The sequence below is a fragment of the Etheostoma cragini genome, chromosome 16, assembly GCF_013103735.1.
Source record: "Etheostoma cragini isolate CJK2018 chromosome 16, CSU_Ecrag_1.0, whole genome shotgun sequence".
Classification (NCBI taxonomy): Eukaryota; Metazoa; Chordata; class Actinopteri; order Perciformes; family Percidae; genus Etheostoma; species Etheostoma cragini.
In genome coordinates, this window is record NC_048422.1 from 11,823,860 (window position 1) to 11,845,340 (window position 21,481).

At 37.8% G+C, this 21,481-nt stretch overlaps 1 protein-coding gene and 1 long non-coding RNA gene across 3 annotated transcripts; both read right to left on the bottom strand.

Moving 5' to 3' along the window:
- Window positions 1–1,394: 1,394 nt before the first annotated feature.
- si:ch211-282j22.3 (ER degradation-enhancing alpha-mannosidase-like protein 3) lies at window positions 1,395–12,830 on the bottom strand. 2 transcript variants are annotated; one of them, XM_034896479.1, is made up of 21 exons: window positions 12,486–12,830; window positions 11,944–12,378; window positions 11,753–11,798; window positions 10,852–10,952; window positions 10,155–10,194; window positions 9,887–9,999; window positions 9,484–9,637; window positions 9,083–9,217; window positions 8,722–8,827; window positions 8,484–8,581; window positions 7,699–7,824; window positions 7,511–7,594; window positions 7,117–7,200; window positions 6,790–6,914; window positions 6,497–6,662; window positions 5,668–5,825; window positions 5,462–5,579; window positions 4,225–4,398; window positions 3,748–3,913; window positions 3,408–3,599; window positions 2,883–3,160 (listed from the first exon to the last, which is right to left on the bottom strand). In XM_034896479.1, exons 2-21 carry the CDS (start codon window positions 12,084–12,086, stop codon window positions 2,883–2,885), a joined length of 2,607 nt encoding a protein of 868 aa, XP_034752370.1. In that variant the 5' UTR covers window positions 12,087–12,378; window positions 12,486–12,830. The 2 variants fall into 2 exon arrangements, with proteins under 2 accessions (XP_034752369.1, XP_034752370.1); XM_034896478.1 differs by having other exon boundaries at window positions 1,395–3,160; window positions 11,944–12,828.
- Window positions 12,831–17,636: 4,806 nt separating this feature from the next.
- Window positions 17,637–18,447, bottom strand: LOC117959684. The gene is made up of 2 exons (XR_004659994.1): window positions 18,260–18,447; window positions 17,637–17,744 (listed from the first exon to the last, which is right to left on the bottom strand). It is a non-coding gene; the product is annotated as an uncharacterized LOC117959684 (long non-coding RNA).
- Window positions 18,448–21,481: the final 3,034 nt, after the last annotated feature.

Genomic DNA, 21,481 nt, shown 5'->3' on the forward strand with positions numbered 1-21,481 from the left:
TTTGAACCCACCTCCTCATTCAAAGAGTTTCCTTCATTTTTAGGACTATTTTCATTGTAGATTATCACTGAAGGCATCACAACTACGAATGAACACATGTGGAATTATGTACTTAACAAAAAAGGGTGAAATAACTGAAACAAATCTTATATTCTGGTTTCTTCTAAAAATTGGTTTTAAACATACGTTTGGTTACATGGTTTACATAATGCTAGGGATGTGCTGATAAAAATGGTTAATCTTTTTTTAATGCTGTTGAGTTTACAACAGTTTGTCAACCAACTAACCATTACACAATGCAGATTTGGCTGATAATAATCTAATGAAGATTGTGGTTCAAGGAGAAAGCTGATTAGCAAATATTGAATGTTTGGCCATTTTACAGAATGTAGCAGGTGCAGTAAAATTATGCTGCACAACATATGTTAAGATGAATACAAATCAAATAAGCAAACATCTTGTATAGTCTCTTTCTATTAACCAATTTTCTCTTTTCACAATACAGCCCAAATGGTGAATGGCAGCGGCTGACCAAACCAAACAAAGGCCAAAATTCAATGACCAGCAGAAACAAAAAACCTTTTAGGTGGCCACCATCACCTGCCAGTAGCTGTTTCTCTGTCAGTTATCAAAATAGACTACCACTAGTGGAATATATCTAAACAGACATTTATACTACTCAAAATAAAACTACAAACAATGTTTGTAAAACAACCTACCTCATTTATCATGTGGGAATCTATCAGTTAATTTAAAGGCATGTTAAGATTAATATCATAGATTATTGACCAACAGGAACTTCATACCCTCACAACTATCTGAATGTAATTCCACTATGCTATTAAAAATATGTATGTATGTGAATCAATTGCCCTTGTCAGCATCACCATGTCATTATCAGTGATCAACGTCATCATATGACTGTGCTATTCTGAGGTAGGTGGTCCCATCTGGCACAAAAGGTTCCATGGTCTGTCTCCTCTCCTCCTGACAATCAAACGAGAGACACATTCAGATAACACATTCAGTGTATTTACCAATACACAACTTGCTAATTTAAGGAAAGAGGCATTTTGGACATGATTAATCCTCAGGATTCTTCTTTGAATGCTTCATAGGAAAGACATACTGTTTCTGCATTAAATATAATTTTTAGAGAAGGAATACGTAAAAAGAATTGTGTTATTGATCAATCTTTTATGAAAAGCTTAAACTACAAAGAATCCTTTTCTTAATGAGCATACAGTGAAATAGAACATTCTATAGTCAAATTCCAGTCAAGCACAATCATAGGAATAAATAAATATTGCTCAGCCCGATATATTCCTCAGCTGCTGAAAATGCAATCATGTAATTCTAGGAAGCAGGAAAAAAAAGCTTAAAAGGTTTGATAATTGTGATTTCAAATGTATTTATGAGACTGCCTCAGCTCACAGTCTGAAACTAAAAACAGAGAAGATGTGAAACAGAAACAGGAGCCATTTTATGCATATCTTTTGGCACTTGACTTTCAGCCACTGATCAACAGAAACCTTAAAACGGTTGGAAAAAATGAAATTGCATAAAAAAATGATAAAAAGAATCCCCTACTTCTTGTCTGCAGTCCTTTTCTATGTGTGAACTGTTATAGTCCTGAGGTATACAGGTTGGCAAAGCCTCATAAAGGCTAAACAAAAAAACAAAAAAATGTCATGTTGGATTAAGACTGAAACTCAGCAGCATCAGGAACACATCCACTGTAAAAAAAACATATAATAAAACATACTCTGGCATTAAAAGTGTCTCCCCCCACGCAAACATCAACTCACATTTATTGTACCACAAAACACAACAAATTAGTAGTGAGAATGAAGTGAATATGAACAAACTAATCAAATAGTTATGCATCTCCCTAATTGATCCATAAAGTGATTACACATTAAAAAATGCCCTGAAATAGTTTTAGTTTGTGTAGAAAGTATGATAAAAGACAACTGTATCTATCGTACTTTAGAAACAATGTACAGAATTCAATTGGCCTTTCCAGTCTGACTCCTGCAATTTTAGATGATTTTCTGTTTAAGAAAAACTAAACCCTGTAGAATATTCCTTATTTAAGGTGGCTAAAACATTGCATGGTTTTACAATGTAAATGGGACGATAAATAACTGCAATCACTTTTTGCAAACACACACACAAAAAAATGAATCTGCCATGAACGATCATACCTGTGTTTCAAAGTGCATAGCAGTCCGGGACTGCAGGCCAACCTGTGATGCTCAAATGGGTCATCCTAGGAAACTGCATTCACGCTTGAAATTCCCTGAAGTTGCTTATAAGTACAAAATAAACTTCCCAAATTGGCCCCAGCTCATCTCCTTCATCTACTAACATTGTATTAGCTCAGTAGCTAACACCACCTACTGGCCAAGTAATAAATTCCGTTCACCATCACTGAATATTTAACAGTAGTTGTTCAAGTGAAAAGGTGCACTCTACAATAAAAACAAACTGCATTGCATAAAAGCCTAGCTGAGTACATGTTTTCCTCTAGGGTGAGGTCATTTCAAATTCTAGTAAATGATCGAAATCATTATCATCACGATCATCTTTTGTGAGCCTACAATAGCAACACTACAGGCTAGGTGTGGGCATGTTGACCTACAGCTTTTAGCTTCAACTGTCTAGTTTAGTCTCAGGACATCCCTCATTTCAGAGAGACCTGCACCATACAGAATAAAAGCCCCACTGCAAATCCGTCCAATGAATGTAGAACCATTTTTAGGTTTTCAAAATCGAGTTAGTTAGTTAGTGCTCCATGTCGGGCAGTGAAGGGCTCTGAGACACACGCCATTCAGAAACTAATGAGAGGTCGTAGTTGGCTGCTTTGGGATCAGCAGTGGTCAGGGATTTGCATCTGGTCCACTGTTAGAGTTTGCGTTTTGAGAGGAATCTGCTGAACCCAGTGCAGTCCTGTCATTCTCTGTTTCCTCGGAGCAGAACTGCTGCTGCGGATGTTGTTGTTGTCCTCTGAGCTCTTCTTCCTCCTCTTCCTTCAGAAGCATCTCCTGTTCCTCTAAGATAAACTCCAAGGTGGGTCTTCTGGATGATACTTCCTCCAGCTCCCCCTCTTCTGCCAGGTGGAGTTTGATGTTAATGCTGACAGGTTTTTCTGTCTTATCTGGACAATGAGGAGGAAAGGTCAATGGTATATGGAATTAGAACAAGAACAGAGAGAGTAACTAAGATTTGAAATTTGATATATTTTTTGTTAGCTGTGATCCCCCCCTGAATAATCAGTGCAAGCTGTAAGTTAAAGTTAGAAGTAATGAAAAACAGCCCAAAGCACCATTTTTGACCATAACAAAAATAAAGAATATTTATTTAATATTTTATTATCCTTTAATCTTCCTCCTTCTGCTCCTCACCATGTCCCAGCTGCCTCTCCTTGGGAAGCAACAGCACATCCACATTGTGATGTTCCTCCAGAGCTGCTGTGAGCAAGGCCCCCTCTTGGCTGAACAGGAAGACCAAAGGCAGGGTAATGTCTTCAGTGGAGTCGCCATCTCCAACCATCTGGAACAGGGGAGTTTCCTTGCTATTACTTCCCTCACGGTGGTCTGGGAAAGAGAATAAGGGAGCAGTGATTGGAAGGATTTCATTTCTTTGAGGTCCAGCCTTCAGTATTTGACAGTCTAATCTTTGAGTTTTAAGTTGGACTGTAAGAAAAAAAAAGTATTTTCTAGCTTCTCTGTTAATCATCTTCACCTATAAAGATGACTCCAATGGCTCCTGCTTCCTGCAGCCAACGAGCTTTTACAGCAAACATGCAGTCCCCACGCAGTGCCAGAGCAATGTGTCCTTTGAGCTCCACTGTATTATCTATTGGTCCACATGCAGTGTAGGGAGAGGCTTTCATTACGCTGCCCTTCACCTGCAACACAAGCATTTCAGTGTGTTATTATGTTGAGTTAAAGAAAGAAGTGCAGGCAAAACCAAACTGGTAACCTGTTTTGGGGTCAGGGAAGATGTGTAATTTAACTGTAAGAGTAAATGTTTTGGCATTGGTTTGTTAAGGCCCATCTTTATTAATCAATTTGCTTAAGGTTAGTGATTTCATAACATTTTACATTTTTAGTCATGTAATTATCTTTAAAATAAGAAATATTTCTTATAAAAGGTGACACGAGTTGTTGGGAGCTTTGATATCAATACTGTAAATCGTATCATAAATTGGAAGCTCACCCCGTGTTCCTGCTTGGTGAGGTCCATCCCAAACTTGGCAGGTCCCGCTGTGAGGACTGTCCTACCCAGAAATGGGGGCGATATGAGCTGAACAACATGGGGCACTACCTCCTCCTCCTCAAGTGTATGGCTCACCTCTGCCACAAGTTTTACCCGGTACACTCCTTTATGCTCCTAAAAGGGATTTTATATTCAGAAAGCTGTTATTTAAATTCATTATTTTTCCCATAATGACAAATGTCATGTTTAAGTTAAGAAAGGGACGTTCAGTGACAATGTTGTGGTATTCAAACTGTCTCATAGTTTTTCGGGGAATCTGGGGACATTGTGATACTGTATATCATAGAAACCTTACATTTAAAACCTGTAGATAATAAAGAAATCTCGTTTAAAAACAAAAAACAAAAAAACTGTCATTTAATTAAAGCAGCTTATAATTTTCTCACTCCATGCTGCTCAACACGCTGATATTTGCACAATTTGATAGATACAATTGGTTCAACAGCAGGTTACATCCTTAACCTAGACTGGGTAAACCCCACCCACTCTGCCGGCAATTTGATCTGCCCTGCAGCTTGGTCTGGAAACCTTCACGTTTAATTCTCCGGCTTTAGTTCACAATTTTGAAGGAACCAATCACAAACTGGCTTATATACCCGGCAAGCTATTGCCAGGTTTAACGATGACGATAGAGAAGCGGCCAAGCAGCTCCTTGTTTAACATGGCGGGCCCCGACTTGGACAGCACATTAGCTTATTGCTAAAACCGCCAAACAAAGCAAATCAAAAACAAAAATTGAAAAAATATTGGTAATATTTTTGAACCATTTTACCCAACCCTGTAGGGAGTTTAGCTAACAAGAAAGAGCCTTCAAACAAGTACATACTGTGTATTGGCCCACAATATCTGACTTATTCCGACTTATTACCTCGTGACATAAAAGCCTAATGCTATTCTTAAATATCTGCAACTACTGGAGACACTAAAAGCTACTTTATGCTTTTTTGAGAGAAACATCCTGCATTGCAAAATGCTACACAATAATGTTAATGCTCCAAGTAAAATAAATGACTAGCTCCTAAAATTGTAAATATTGTTGTTTTAAAAAGGGAAGCAAAGGGACTCCATTTGCATCAAAAATGTTGGGGCCTGGGAATGGGAACCTTTAACTTGCCTAATGTTTTGGAGGTCTAGACAGACAGAACTTCATGTCATGAGTACAAAGTCACTAAAGTACCTTCCGACTTCTGGTGTCTCCTGCCATGACCTCATTTAGTGGAGTGAGAGAAATGCCCATGCTTTTCAAGAACTCTACTGGCTCCATCCCATTATCATGGAGCGGTAGTTCAATTTCCCTGTAAAGTACAAACACACCCAAGTTAGAACTCAAAGTAATCACAGCAAACCGGTTTCATCAGTAATTTCACTCTAAAATCAACACACCTGACAGGTAAGGGGTGGAAGGCTCTTCCCACCCCAGTGAGGTACTTGTAGCTGTCCCGGATGGTTTTGGCAAACGTCGGGTTGTTTGGGAATAACGTCTCCATGCTGGGGCAGGAGTGTGTGAACAGATCTTCTTCTTGAGAACCAGGAACAGTCTCCTGAAGCACAGGACCACCCATTTTAGCTTCTACACTCATTTGTCAATTCCTATATTAAAAGGTCCCATATGGTGAAAAGTGAAATTTCTATTTCTTTTTTTATTATTATAAAGCAGATCAAAGGGCTACATAAATACTGTGAAAGTATAAAAACGCTCAATTCAGAGAAATGCATACAGCCTGTATTCAGAAACTGTGCCTTTAAACAAGCTGTCAGGACTTCCGTACAGTTGCGATGACACAACTACACTTTACATAGGTAGAAATGTACATTCATTTATGTGTAGTCAGACAGACAGAATGACAAATTTAAGTTTTTTGAACACTAAAGCATGTAAACATGTTGTAATAGAAACCCAAAAGACAAGTATGAATCTGAGAATGAGGATTATATGGGACCGGTTAGTAGTTTAAGTAAAAGTCATAAACGGCTCTATAATGTAATAACACAAAATGCCAATACATCCCATTCTTTTACAACAATATATACACTATAAATGATGGCAATAAATAATAATTAATATTACATTTAATAAAAACACTAGTGTATTAACTACATTTTTTAGTATTCTTTTTACACTCAATATCAGCTTGTATAAATCAGGGATTTAAAATGATTAATTGCAGTATAATTTGTGAATATGTGTTTGTGATAAAGTGAGAGCTCTTACCGTGTTGTTGCCTTGACAGGGCGGCTGGGTGGTGGAGAGAGATACAGGAAGCAGGTGAGCCTCCGTTGTGAAGATGTAGTCGTCAATATCGATGGGCAGCTGGCTCTTCTCCGAAAACAGCAGGTACAGGTATTTAAACATCTCAGCCAAAAAGAACGAGTCCATCCTGCACACATATAAACATACATACATACGCAGAAACAATTATTTCATCAACAGAACCACACCTTCCACAGTTTGATATGGGAAATCAAAAGAGAACCGTGTAAACGTGTGTAATGGCATGTGTATACCTGTCTTCATGCGTCCCGGTGCGGACATCTTGAACAGCAGCAAACCCACAAGGCACCCTGGCATAGGCATTGAGCTTTTCCACTATGGACTGTCCCACTCTGAGGTAGTAGGGGTCAGCAGTGGCCTGCAGAGATCAAAATATCATCTCAACTACACATCCAACACGGAGCATTCAGTTTCTATTTAAAAATTTAAAAAAACTTTGTGTATATAGTACAAAAGTGGAGTAGTTTCATTAAATTTGCTTACTTACAACAGAAGCTTCCAATTTTTAGAGAAAGGTTAATTATAATTGGTCTAGGATACTGTCCTGCCAGGCTTTTCACCTTATAGAGGTAGTAGGTGCTTTCTGCAAACTCTGGTCTCAGTAGGTGTTGGCCCCAATGAACTCTAAACTCTGTAGTGAAAGCCTGCATGGAGAACAAACAAAAGTAAAAGACATTATCGACACTGGCCTCTTCTTCTTTTACATTAATTAACAGATTTCATAAGGAATGTGACAGCCTGGCAACCAGACAATCTGCTCAGGTTGTATTTGCTCTGGCAGATAATTTAATAATTTGTATTTGTGATTTGTTCTGGCAATGTCAGTATAACAAAGAAGATTAACCATGAGAAATGTATTTCAGGTGTACGTATGTATGCAGTATAAATATATTTGTCAAATATATTTGCATACTATATTTCCTAAAATAAACAAAAAGATCAGAGATACTTTACCTCTGGGAGGAATTTGTGTTGTTTGGTGACTTGGTAAAGCATTTCATGAGTCTCAATAGCTGGTTTCAGATCTCCTCTCAAAACCTGCATAAAAAATAAATGTCACTCCAGAGACACGTGTGCAACAATTTGTACACCTTCTACAGTTTTTAAATGGGAAAAAATGTGATTAGCAGACGATCCCTGACCTGTAAGCCAGGGAAGAATGCCAGGAGAGAATCCATCCAGCTGCGCACACTCACAGTGGGGTTGTGCATGTGTACGTTGAGCAGCAGGGGCGGCTGACTGATGTACTTCATAATGGCACTGTAGTGCTGTTACAGACAAACATAATGACACACATATTAGCAAACACTTTGAGGTGCCCTGCCACATAAAACCGTTTTTATTTGCATTTTTTGAAATATGTTAGGTCCATCTATGTTAGTGTTATTTTGTGAATGTGAAAATTAACTGCTACCTCCTCTGTCAGCCCTAGCCACTGAAAAGAAATAGGCTGACAAAATCAGGCTAATTACAAAACATGGTCAGTCTGACGTCATGTTGCCTGAGCTCATTACTATTAATGAGCTTGCTCAGTTGCAATGGGTAAAGAATGATAACAGCCAGGCTAGCTGTTTAGACAATCAGAGTCAAGCAGCTTAGCTCCATGAATATTGATGAGAATTGGCACAAATCAATCTGTTTCAGCCTGCAGGCTTTCTATCCCACGCTAGAATGGCTTGAAACAAGGTAACCAAGGCAATTTTCCATAACAAATGTTACAGAGTCCATGGTAGAACTTTGGACATTACCACAAAATGATGAAATATGTGTGGCAAGGCACCTTTAAAAATGTCTTCAACCCAAAATCCCAATAAGAACAAAATGACCAGCGGTGGGCGGATTACGTTGCCACAGGGAGTACAATACAGCAGGTGCCAAATGCTTGAATACAGATTTACACATAGGCGTACAGTGATGGAAGACTTACAACGTTGAACCTTTCCAGAAAAACATTGTCTCCGAGAAGAATGTAGGCCTTCATCAGATATTCATAGTATGAGTCAATACCAGCACCAACTCCACTGTCTGCAAACACACAAGTGACAAGATTAGTATAATATGGTTCATGTATAGAGTTGTGGAATATGTATGGACGTACATGTATTTCTGAATGTTCTGTGTTGTTCCATTTTCCATCTCTTGTCTACAGCAAAGTTCTCCCTCACCCCTCCGGACCCATTCTTCATTATGAATATTGATGACAGTCCCCACCAAGTCACTTCCCCTCTGTCTCCTCTGCCAGAGGACATCAAGAGCCTTCCTTGCATGTTCCTGTCAAACAATAATAAGTATTATATCCTTAAAATATTTCCGGGAATGTTTCTGGTAAAAAAACTGTGACATCAGCGAAAAATGATTTAATCTTTCAACAGCTAGCATCAGTCACAGCCAGCTATAATTTTTAAAGAAAATCACTGTACAGGAGTACAGTGATTTATAGCTCAGTGATTTCACAGTAAGGGTGCATTGCAAATCAAAACAAAAGTAAAAAAGCCTGATCTCTAGAGAGGCAGAGGGAGGCAATACCTCAAACACAGCCTCTCCTGAAAGTCTGCTGAGGGCAGCAAACTCCAGGATCATTGTTCCAGCACATGCTGTGCAGGTGTCAGATTCAGTGCCTGTTCGTGACAGTGGATTTAGGACTCCATAACGCAGATTCACCTGGAAAACCAAAAAATGAAGAAATTTTTTTTTTTACTTTAGATTCTTGAAATAAACCCACCTCAAAACCCTTACCAAAATAAGTAATGGGTTGTTCATTAGTTCCTCTAAGGTGCACTGACTGTGAGGAACTATTCTTTATCAGTGCATTAAGTCAAAATTTAGGCCGATCATTGATAAGATTTAACAGTAGGTTGTCTGCTCCATCTGCATATTAGACATCAAAAAATAAGATCTGTGTTATTTTACAATAAGGTAAAAAATACCTTAGGGTAGGGAAGGCCACTTGTTGTGTTAAAGGCGGGCAGTAATCGATGGCCCAACTCTTTAGCCATGTGTAGGAGCTCATCACGATACCACTGCATCCTCTCCCCACGTTGCTGAAGCAGGTCAGCCATCACGTGGGCTCCCAAAAGCCCTCTGAGGAGAATTAAATGAAGAAAAAAATAGATTTTCTTTTTAAATAACAAAAATAAACAGAAAGGTTAAGATACTTAGTATGAGTAATTGCAAAATGCTGTGCTGATAATAATTCTTAATTCAAAAGAATGCTTTATTCTGATTAATAAAATGATTAAATATGTATCTAATGTATTAAAATGAGCATCAAAGTATATTCAGTATATACACACAGCACAAAAGTAAATAAATCACAGATATGTTTCATACCCTAAAACTCTGATGTTAGTCTCAAACACAGACACCACCACATCGTTGTCCAGGCGTACATCTGTCACGGCTTTTCTCACTGCGTCTTCAAACTCATCAAGCTTGTTTAACACCTACACACCGACACACACACCGACACACACACAGTAGATCTAATGTCAGTAAAGAGGGGGAAATGTCTGAAAACAAAAGCATGGTGAGGGAAAAAGACTCAGAAACAAAAGCTGATCAAACTACTTGTATGCTTGTAATCAGAGGCAATGCTCACCACCAGGGTATCAAGGGTGTCAATCAGTGTGAGAGAAAACCTACAGAGAAGGTGGAGGACATGTTATGATGAGAGCCTCTGGCACAGCACAGCTGAGCTGGTGTCCCACTTCACCACTGATCCAGTTTTATTTTAATGAACCACAGACTGTGAAATGTCAAATCTGTTGAATTTGCAGGGAAATTACATTATGCAACATGCATGGTGCATAAATGGATGTATTGTACGGCAAGTCCTTGACTTATTGCCTTCTTGTAGATGTAATTGACTTAAATGAGCAAGTAGTTCATGTAGTCCTGAAAAACTGGGGCATCAACTCCATGTGGAATTAAATCTGCTAGGAACAGCAAAGTGTTATAAAAAGAAATGTACAGTTGTATTTTTCTTCTTCTTGCTATCATTAACGTTCTCAGTAAAGAGTGAATGTTAAAAGCAGGCAAAGGATAGTGTAGGGACAGATTTGACAAATTGGACTGAAACAAATAGAATTTGATAATGTGTAGTCACATTTTTATAATCATCAACTTATGAGCCTAAAAAGCAACTGAGGCACAACGCTACGAAAAGATACTATAAAGAGACATATAACTCCAAGCCAGTTACTGAACATATTAATAGTGTGTATATAGTTTGGGTCTAAAATTATGAATTAAAATTAAATAGTTTATTTGTTTTAAAAAAAATGTACTGAACTTACTTCCCCAAGGAGTCATCTATGTCTCCTCTATTGGGCTCCTGGCCACGGACTCTCCCCCTGCAGCTGAGAGGCATCAGCTCATCTGCTGGATAGGCATATTTCTGCACACAAACAACAGTAAGTGGCTTCAATCTTTATTTAGCAGTCTACAGAAAGTGGGTCATAAAGAAAAAATGGATAGAGGGTTAAAAGTTCTGTAGCATGAAACAAGATTAATGAGATCATTGTCAAAAAAATTAAATATTGACCCATATAGTGTTTTACAGATTTTCCAACCCAGTAATGCCACTCTCCTCAATTTAAACATATTGTTTTTACCAGTGCACCATCTGCCCCATCCCTTTTCCCAAAATCATCACAGCTCCACATAATAATTGCAACCTACATTTTCTTATCTTATGTACAGACATTTATTGCACTGACTCCTGGAAGACATCTCTGTCACCACTTACAAAAGCTGAATCAATACTATCAAGACCACAATGAATCACAAAATGTTCAGCTGGCCCCTGTTGCACCTGGCTGACACTGCAGCTGCATCAAAATCCTTCATGTTTGCTTTCTGCACACCCCCACTAAATAAACTCCAACTGCACTGAGGACTCTTTACAGCCACTGATTCAAGCTTGTCTCAACTAGATGACCCTGATGAAGGCCAAATGCCAATAAAACACGGTATTCACACAATAAAGTAGATTTTTGCTACTAGATAGATAGATAGATAAATAGATAGATAGATGTTTATTGATCCCAAAAAAAAATGGGAAATTCCTGTGTTACAGCAGCAAAATCAGTACAATCACTACAAGTGTTGCTGGAGTTTTAACCCCTTTAGCTTTTCATAACTTGCCTTTCAGAACTCAAAAAAATGTAAAAGAGTACATCAAAGTGATTACCTTACCATGTAACTGCCATAAGCATGATCAAACATCTCAATAATCTGGTCCCTGCAACAACAACAAAAATGTACGTGGGTAAAAAATGCATGAATCTGATGTAAAAATGGCACACGCACTTTTAGATTGACAATTTGGCATACAGGGACTCATTCACAAACATATCTAAACAGCATTAGGCCTGGGTATTATTTACCTGATTACAATCTTCTCCTCTGGTGTCATGCTCTGGCTCTCTTGACATTTCGCCCAGCCAAGAACACTGGTGATCAGTAGGGTCTTCAGCAACATTCCAGTGCCTGAAGGGTGGACCAGTTTCCAACACCGTTTATTTCCCATTCTCCTTATTACGTAGGCTACCGCTTCAGGTTAAGCTATGGACAAACAAACTCCTGTCCTGTGTCCAACTCCCACACAGACAGTCCAGCGGGCACAGCTGTCCTCCTTCAAAGCCCCATCTCCATATGTCCACTGTGGTTGTTCTGTAGCTGATCCAGTATTGTTACGCGTACGACCACCACATGCCCCCAGTGCATTTCAGCCTAGCGTATCCATGTAAACAATAGAGGCAGCTACAGCTGAGCCTCGATAAACAATGCCTGTTGACGTTATATCTGTAAAGAAAACTAGACTGACCACGAAATACTTGCGGATAAGAGAAAATGGCTAACCACACACTTGTTGTTTAATCAAGATATGTTAAAAAATAAATAAAATAAAAAACGAGAACATAGATACCAAATTGAGACTGAGACAGTGTGGCTACAGCTTGCTGGCCATTACAGTGCTGGGAGGATCCATGTTGCAAACGTTAGCCAGCTAATGTGAACAAGTTGCTAACGTTAGTTCGCTGTCAGCAATGCTAGCTAGTTCGTTAGCTTACAAGCATATTAGCTTAAGAAAGAAAGAAAGAAATCTAAACAAAATCTTGGTTCACTAGTATTTTAAACTGATTGCCATGGTCAATGACACGTCGCCAAGTATCATCACGGTCATACGGTACCCTGACGTCAGGTACCGAGCTGTCAAAGGACGGGCAGGCTGTTCCGCTACACGGCTGCCGTATACAATAGGGGCTGTGCTGCATATATGCCCTGAGTTTAACATCTCAGGCAAGCATTTCACTTACATACGCTTACGCAAAGTATCCCTTTTAGCAAATGTCACTCTTCAAATGGTTAGCTACTAACATTTGGAAGGTTTCCATAGATGTATGCCTAGGCTTGCAGTCAAAATGTAAAGGACGTTGGGTTGTTTTCCAGGCAGGCAGGGAGCGAGATCTCCTGACAGGCTCAATTTAGGGCTCAACCTTCAAAACCATATTTATTTATTTATTTAGTTTTAAGATTCAGTTCAAACGTCAATCATCTCAATTCTTAAATATAAAACTGTACATAAATAAGTACTACACATGACATGGTATAAAATTAAATATGAATGTAATTATATCTTAAAAACTTAACGGGGCAGAGACTAGAGATAAGCATAGACTAATTAATAATAAGCATAATCTCTTTGTGTAGTTTAAGAATTGGTTAACAGGTATATATATATATATATATATATATATATATATATATATATATATATATATATATATATATATATATATATATATATATCAAAACCATAGATGAAAACAATCTACATTGGAATCAATTCAATGAAACAAAAAAATGGATTTGGCTGTTTATTTGTTATAATTAACATCATGAAGCAAGAACCAAAAACTGAGCATTCAGCAGCAGCGGGTGGGCTGGAACAGAGGCTCCTGTAGCGTCTCCTAGAAGGCAGGAGGGGAAGTCTCCTCAGGACTCAAGACCCACTCCACCTGTGATCCATTGATCTAATCTGCATGGTGTCATCTCACTTACCACAACACTTGAGAGAAAGTTAGCACTTAAAGAAAAACTAAAAACATAGGGATGAGGTAATTAGGATAAAGGAACCAAAATGCCAACCTGTGACTGACAACAAAGCTACAACTTCTTTGCATTCAATATATCACATATCATAATTATCATATGACGTATAATTATTAGATAAGGTAGTACAACTTCTCCTGTTTCTGCATGTTGATTATTTTGACCCTTTCTGGAGTTTTCTATACTGACATACATATCATTTTTGAAGGTCAACAACACATAACATGTGAAAAAGGTACTGGGAAATCAGATTACCCAGAATAGTTTAATAAAAACAACCAATCCCTAATAACAGACACAAACTGCTAATTAATTCAATGAGTATTTGGTGAATGTTGACTATAATTTTGCAAAATAAGTTGTTGATCCAAGGATAACACAGGATATGAATGAAAACAATGTTGAAATAAATGCAAATACCATTTTCTTGAGGAGAATTGAGGAAATAGAATTAATTGCTGTGGTAAATAAGTTCAAGAATAAGAAATCCTCTGATAGTAACTGTACCGACATGGCCTTAGTTAAAAATATTGTAAATAGTTTGGCGAAACCCCTGACTCATATCTATAATACATCATTACAAACAGGCATATTTCCAAATCAAATGAAAATAGCAAAGTTAATTCTCATCTACAAAAATGGAGATAAGCACAATTTCTCTCCTTCCACAGTTCTCAAAAATATAAAAGAAAAACTATTTATCCACAGATATGATCATTTCATAGAAAAACACTATGTCCTGAGTGAACATCAATTTGGCTTCAGATCAACTTGGTCCACTACAGTAGCAGTGATGGAGCTAATAGACCAAATATCTACAGCCATAGATAACAAGGAATTCAATGTAGGCGTGTTTTCATAGATCTAAAAAAAACTTTGATACAAACGACTTTACACTATTAATGAACAAATTAGAAAAATGTGGGATTAGGGGTTCAGTAGTTACCTGGAAAATAGATATCAATATGTCCAATTTAACAATAGCAAGTCAGATTTATTGAGGGTTACATGTGGGGTCCCACAAGGATTAGTGCTGGGTCCAAAATTGTTTCCATTGCACATAAATGACATTTGTAATGTGTCTAAAATATTAAATCTTGTTTTGTTTTCTGATGACACGAATTTGTTTTGTTCTGGCAAAAACCTTGAGCAGCTTTTGGATGCAGTGGAAACTGAACTTGACTCTTTAAAACAATTTAAGCTTCACAAGCTGTCACTAAAAATAACTAAAAATAAATACATCATATTGTACATCAGCATTTCAAGAAGTTTAGGCAGATTACGTTAGATAATATTGAAAAAGAAAGAGTATAAGATAACAGACTCCTAGGAGTTCTTATAGATCACAACTTATGCTTGAAACAGCATGTTAGTCATGTTAAAATTAAAATATCAAAGTCCATAGCAGTTATTAAGATATTCTTAATACAAATTCTTTACTTTTATTATATCAATCTCTCATACTTCCATATATAATTTATGGTGTGGAACTTTGGGGAAAACATATAAATCAATCACAAAAAACAATTTTCTTACTTCACAAGTGAGTAATCAGAATAATAAATGGGGCAAATTATTGTGAATCGACAAATCATTTATGTATAAACTTACAGGTACTTAAATTTAGTGAACTTGTAGACCCGAATAATAGTATCTTTAATGTACAAAAAATATATTAGCATGTTGCCAGACTGTTTTAAATAGGAAATGTCAATGTGAACAGGAAAATACAGGGAAAGCTGTATTTTCATTAAACCGAATAGCAGAACATATGTTAAACAAAGAAGTGTGTTGGTGTAAGGAGTTAAACTGTGGAATGACACACAGTCTAAATTAGTTATTATTTTTGCTCCTTTCCAGATCACAATAAATCCGGTTTGGTAATTGTTGCCTTAAAGAGTGTTTACTCATCTTCAAAGTTTACGGCACAACTCAATGCATTTTGGTCACAATATGCCATTTCATTTTAAAAGTAATACAAACCCTGATTTTAAAGTATATATAATAAATATAAGCTAGCAGATTTATTATCAACACTGTTATTTATAATTAGCCTATACTGTGGCCCATTCAAATAAACCCAGTTTTCTTTTAGCCATCTTTCCTGATATTCTGATTGCTCTTCTTAGTGTGGCAAGGTATTTAAAAATAATCTGCAATAATTGCTTTGGATGGGATAATAATGGCAGGTTCTGTAGCCACGGGTACAGGACCACCATGTGTGGAACGTTCCCCTTGTTTAGCTGGGAAATCCACTCAACTTGAGTAAGTTGACACATCAGGACGACAATCATAAAAACACAATGAAACATCACAAAGCATTGACAGAGTGCAACAACACTCACGACTAAGTCAGCATCAACACAGCAAGACGATAAAGTCAAATGACAAGGAGGGCAACAGATGACAGGAATAAGTTGAGTTGACACAGACAAATGTTGAGTCATGTGACCAGTTGACATAGACATTGACACGTAGACATAGACAGTAAGCATGATGACTTAATTTTGGCACAAAAGGAACCCCACAGTTACAGGATTTCTGGGTGTCTGTCTTTGGTCAGCAGTGTTGGGCAAGTTACTTCCAAAATGTAATACATTGATTGATATTGATTACTAGATACTGTACTGTAATTTGAGAGTAATAAGTTATATTTCAATATTATTGTCTCTGAATTTTAATGCTTGACACTCCTTTAGCGTTACTTTTGATTTACTTTCAAAATAAAAGCAGAAGTATGACTTGGCAGGTAGCTTGTGAATTTCCTCACAGGATCAACAAAGTTTCATCTATATCAACTTTAAGACATCAGAATTTATTCATACTATTTTGTGTAATTAAAGTAAAGCTGCAAAGTAACTAAAGCTATTAAATAAATAGTTAAATAAAACATACAATAGCCTACTTGAATCTGAATTGTGGTGGACTAGAAGTAACCTAGTAAATAGGATTAAATAAGATAAAGATAAAATACTCAATTAAAAGCACCCCTACAATTGAATCTGAGTAGCCTACAGTATAGTTACTTATATTATGTGTAGCAAGGCTAGACATTAATTCCTGACATTTTGTCATTTGTCAGTTGCTCGGTCACATTGCTGTCGGCACTAAGAGGACATAGATGTCCCTAGCCTACGGTCTCTTGTTCTGGCTCCGACCACAGGAACAGTGATGGGACAGCTCGCTTCAACGCAACGTAATAACTCCTGAAAATAATCTCCATGTCGCAAATGTATTTGTCTTTGCAGTCATTCGAACCACCCAATACAGGAAATTACACTTGCTGTATTTGTGAATTCTTATAAAAACAAACACCAGTAACTGTCAAAAAGGTTAAAATGCGTTTGTGATTGCGATTGTAACAGGTATTACTCTAATTGAGTTACTTTTGTAACTCGTTACTCCAATCACTGTTAGTCAGTCTAACCACCCATCCCCCCATCTTATCATCTTGCGCAGCAGATGGCTGCTCCAACTCACATTGGGTAACATGTCTGACACAAAGCCTAAGATAAATTAGGCCTACATGGGATAATGTGCTGGGCAAACCTTGGTTAAATTAGGCTAGGCTAGGATGAATAAGATTTGATCAGGTGGCATTAGGTTAGGACACTGTTATTTGCACGATGCTTTTTAACTGTATAATTGAATTAAAACCAACATCTAGGGTGTAATAAAGTGGTTGCGAGGATATTTGATGGTGGTTGCTAATTTTTTTAAGGAATATTTAACTTTTGTTTTGTCAAATCTGAAAATGTTTGCCATCTCTCTGTTCTCTCTCATTGGTGCCATTTTTGTGATTGCTCTCCTTTTCTTTTAAATGGTATTAAATGTATCAAGTGGCATTGGCCCGTAGCAAAGATTAAACAGAAGAGAGCTTTCTGGGTTGCCCCATAACTCAGAGATATTTTCCATCTTCTTCACCTTTTTTCCTTCCTCTTTATCTTCTGCCTTTGCTTCCTCACTTCCCTCTCCACCTTAAATTCTTGTCTGCGTTTGTACACGACCAGCTCCCTCCTTCGGTCAAGCAGCTGTTCTTTTTCTGCCAATTTCATTGATTTTACGAGGGGACCTGTAACAGACAGCATGTGAAATGTTAAGTCTAGAGTCCAGTTGTACACTCGCACCCCTCCCAAAAAGAAGGCACAATAACACAAGGCAACTTTGTGAGTTTCAGAAATATTCAGAAATAAAAAAGTATTCTCATTGTTGCCTTTATTTGACAAAACATCTACAAAATGTTGATTAGCTGAACAAATGATCCATAAATAGACCACATTTTAAACTTATAATAGTACTACATATTAAAGATTGAAGTGTGTTAAGTATGCAGCTGGACTCAGACAGCTATTAGCTTAGCTCGGCATAATGATGAGAAAGCTTCTAACCTGGTCACTACAAAGTTCAGAAACACACTGAGCAACACTTCTAATTAACACCTTGTGTAACTTGTGTGTTTCATTGTAACATTTCAATGTAATGTAATATTACACAGTAGCCTATATTAGTCACATGGGCCTGTGCTCCGTGACAGTTTATCCAAAAGTATGACATGTTATGTGACAAAATGTAAATTTACTTTCTTACCATGACGAAGGAGGTTGCGCTCATCCACAACGGTTGATTGCATTTCTCTGACAATGTGGTCTTTCTTACAATAGAGCCACCAAATGTATAGTCTTGAAAGCCAACCAAAAGTTTTCCTCTCCTCCTCCTGGTTCTTTTTACACCTCTCTCTTTCTCTTTTTAAACACCCCTCCTCCAAATGCTGATTTTTTCTTTCAATGATCTCCCTCTCCTTTCTCTCTATCCTCTCCTGCTCCTGTCTTTCTGTTTTCTCATTTTTCCTTGCTACCCCTAAGCTCTCTCTTGTACTCAGATGGATAGATAAAAAGCTATCAGCCCTTCTTTCTTGCTGCCTTCTTGTGGTAAAAGGCTCGCTGTCTTCAGAAGATGAAGATGTAGAAGAAGGGCTGTCACCACTTTGTCCTTCCTGCCTCAAGGTGTTTGAAGGGTTGAACTCTCCACGAGACAAAGGTCTCTCCCCCCTTTGTGCTTGCTGCTTGGAGGTAGAGGGCATGCTTTTGGCATGCTCCTTCTTCATGGTAGAAGTGTTGGTGCATACGTAGAACAAATAGCTCACACCCTTTTGTCTTTGATGCTTGGTAGTAGAAGGCTGGATATTTTCAGAAGATGAAGATGAAGGGCTTGCAGCCCTTTTATCTTCCTGCTTCCTCATGTTAGAAGGCTGGTCGTCTTCAGAAGATGAAGAAGGACTCTCACCCCTCCATGCTTGCTGCCGCCTTGGAGTAGAAGGATGTTTGTCTTCAGAGGATGAAGACCAAGGGCTCTCACCCCTTCGTACTTGCTGCCTGGTGGTAGAGGGGTTGTTTTCTGCACAAGACAAAGGGGTCTCACCCTTTGCTGGTGCTCCTTCATGGTGGTAGAAGGGTTGGCGCCTACGTAGAACAAATAGCTCACATCCTTTTGTTCTTGATGCTTGGTGGTAGAAGGCTAGTCATCATCAGAAGATGAAGGGTTCTCAGTCGCTTTCTCTTGCTGCTTCCTCATGGTAGAAGGCTGGTTGTCTTCAGAAGATGAAGAAGAAGGGCTCTCACCCCTCCATGCTTGCCGTCGTATTGGAGTAGAAGGATGTTTCTCTTCAGAGGATGAAGACCAAGGGCTCTCACCCCTTTGTACTTTCTGCCTGGTGGTAGAGGGCTTGTTTCCTGCACAAGACAAAGGGCCCCACCCCTTTGCCTGAGCTCCTTCATGATGGTAGAAGGATTGGTGCCTCCACTAGACGAAGGTTTTAAAATATTTCTCTGGTCACACATCATTGATGTGATGGGGTACTTTCCATAAAATCATCTCTCAATGCAAATCAGACCAGCTAATAGGCAAACTGAAATAAAACCATGCAAATCTTTAGGTATAAGGAAGTGTATGTGATGATGTGGGGCTATTTTAATTCCAAAGGCCAAGGGAACTTTATCAGGATGCATAGTATCCTGGATCCATGAAATAACTGGCCTTAAAAAATAAAAAACTGCCTGGCTCTACGGAAATTTACCATAGGGGTGTTCATACTTATGCCCCCTCTATTTTAAGGAAGAACATTTATTTATTCACAATACATTATTCATTCACAAAGAAAAATGTTGTCCTTAAAGTTTTTTTCTTTTTAAGTAAATGACATTAAGATCAATTTCCAAAAGAGGATTTTTTTTTAATTCCTCCTTTAGTCAACTTTAGCATGGGTTCATAACATATATCACTTGACATACTATAGCTGCAATTAGTAGGCTACAGTGACGGACTGAGATGGCATTTGCAACACAGACAGGCCCTGTTTTCAAACCACACCAACCCATAGAAATAAAATGGATAGAAAGGTGATTTCCATTCAAATTAACGTAGCAGAAAGGTCAGAGCGGCTGTCATTTTAATGCGTACCATTGCCATTAACTTCATGCCAATTTATTTCTATACAGCAACCTTACAGATGTTGACATAAAAAGCAAAAATCTTCCGACAACAGTAACATCGCATCTGCAGACCACTAGGTGGTGGTGCTACGACATGATACGCTCCAAAAAAGGCACATCCAATACAAATACAAAGACCCGACGTTAAAGCACTGACAGACCATAATACAACAGCGCTAACAAAAAATAAAAAATAAAGCAATGCACAGATCTAATTACAACAGTTTCACCAAAATATGCAGCTGCTAGCTGAAGCAACACACTCTTTTTGTGTGGAAAATAAATTTAGCATAGCATATAGCACTTAATTTAGCATATTATTTTTACCCGAAGACAACAGTGCTTTCTATGTTATCTATCTTATTTTCTCGGATGCCTCCTAAGGTCGTTTCGTGCCGCGATACATTTTATTTTTCTCTTGGTGGTGGTCTGTGATAATGATTTCGGCGCTTATTAAACCTTTATAAAACTCTCATAGACTATTCTGTTGTAGTTTCTCACTCTCGACGTTCACTAGCGTTGGTGCATGGTACTGTAAACATTTCCATGGCAACAGCGATTTGGACCAATCAAAGGGGTCGTTTCTTACGCTTAGAATTTAGGTGGTGCATTTTTTAACCTCGCGACTAAAATAACTTTTTGAAAAATAACAAGACAAATTATCTATATTATTTAATTGACATTATATATTTTACAGTGAGAACATAATATTATAACTACAGTGAGAATGATAATATTCGACGATATTTCTAATATTAGTAAGAATGATAAAAATAACAAAAACACTACGAAGAAAGCAGTGTTTCTACGACTATTTCAAAAGACATCTGATATATGGAATATATTTGCTCAAAGAAGTTATTTATTTGAAAGAAAAGGTGAGGAAAGTAAATGTGCTCCAATTCCCCAACACAATACGGCTCTAATAAACAGAGAAAGTTGGGTAAAAAGTAGTTTTAGCTCTGCTGTAAACTTACCTCTCCAAAAGATTCTTTGGAAATGTAATGGAACTCTGTGCCACTGTAGAATAAATCAGAGTTCTGTTGTTTTGTTTTTTATTTTTAAATAAAAGCAGAGGTGAGTCCACTGTCTACGTCTCCTTTCAGTTACGCATTGTGATTCGTAGACAGCCAATTAGAAACGTAGGATTCTCCGAGCTCAGACAACCAATCACACGCCGATATTCAAAGCTGAACCTGCCTGCCGCCGAGGTCATTGGAGGTGTCTGGTGATTGTAAGTAGTCAACAGTATTTCTTGTAAGTCTGAACGAAATAATTCTTTACAACACTCACTGCCTATATTTTTACGAAGCCTGAAATA

What these genes read in the sequence shown, in the direction of transcription:
- si:ch211-282j22.3 (XM_034896478.1), bottom strand. Translation starts at nt 12,086, where the DNA reads ATGGGAAATAAACGGTGTTGGAAACTGGTCCACCCTTCAGGCACTGGA. An exon ending in GTGGCCTTCCCTACCCTAAG is followed by an intron (nt 9,218 to 9,483) that starts GTATTTTTTACC and finishes TTGGTTTTCCAG; the next exon opens with GTGAATCTGCGTTATGGAGT. An exon ending in TGAAGAATGGGTCCGGAGGG is followed by an intron (nt 8,582 to 8,721) that starts GTGAGGGAGAAC and finishes GTGTGTTTGCAG; the next exon opens with ACAGTGGAGTTGGTGCTGGT.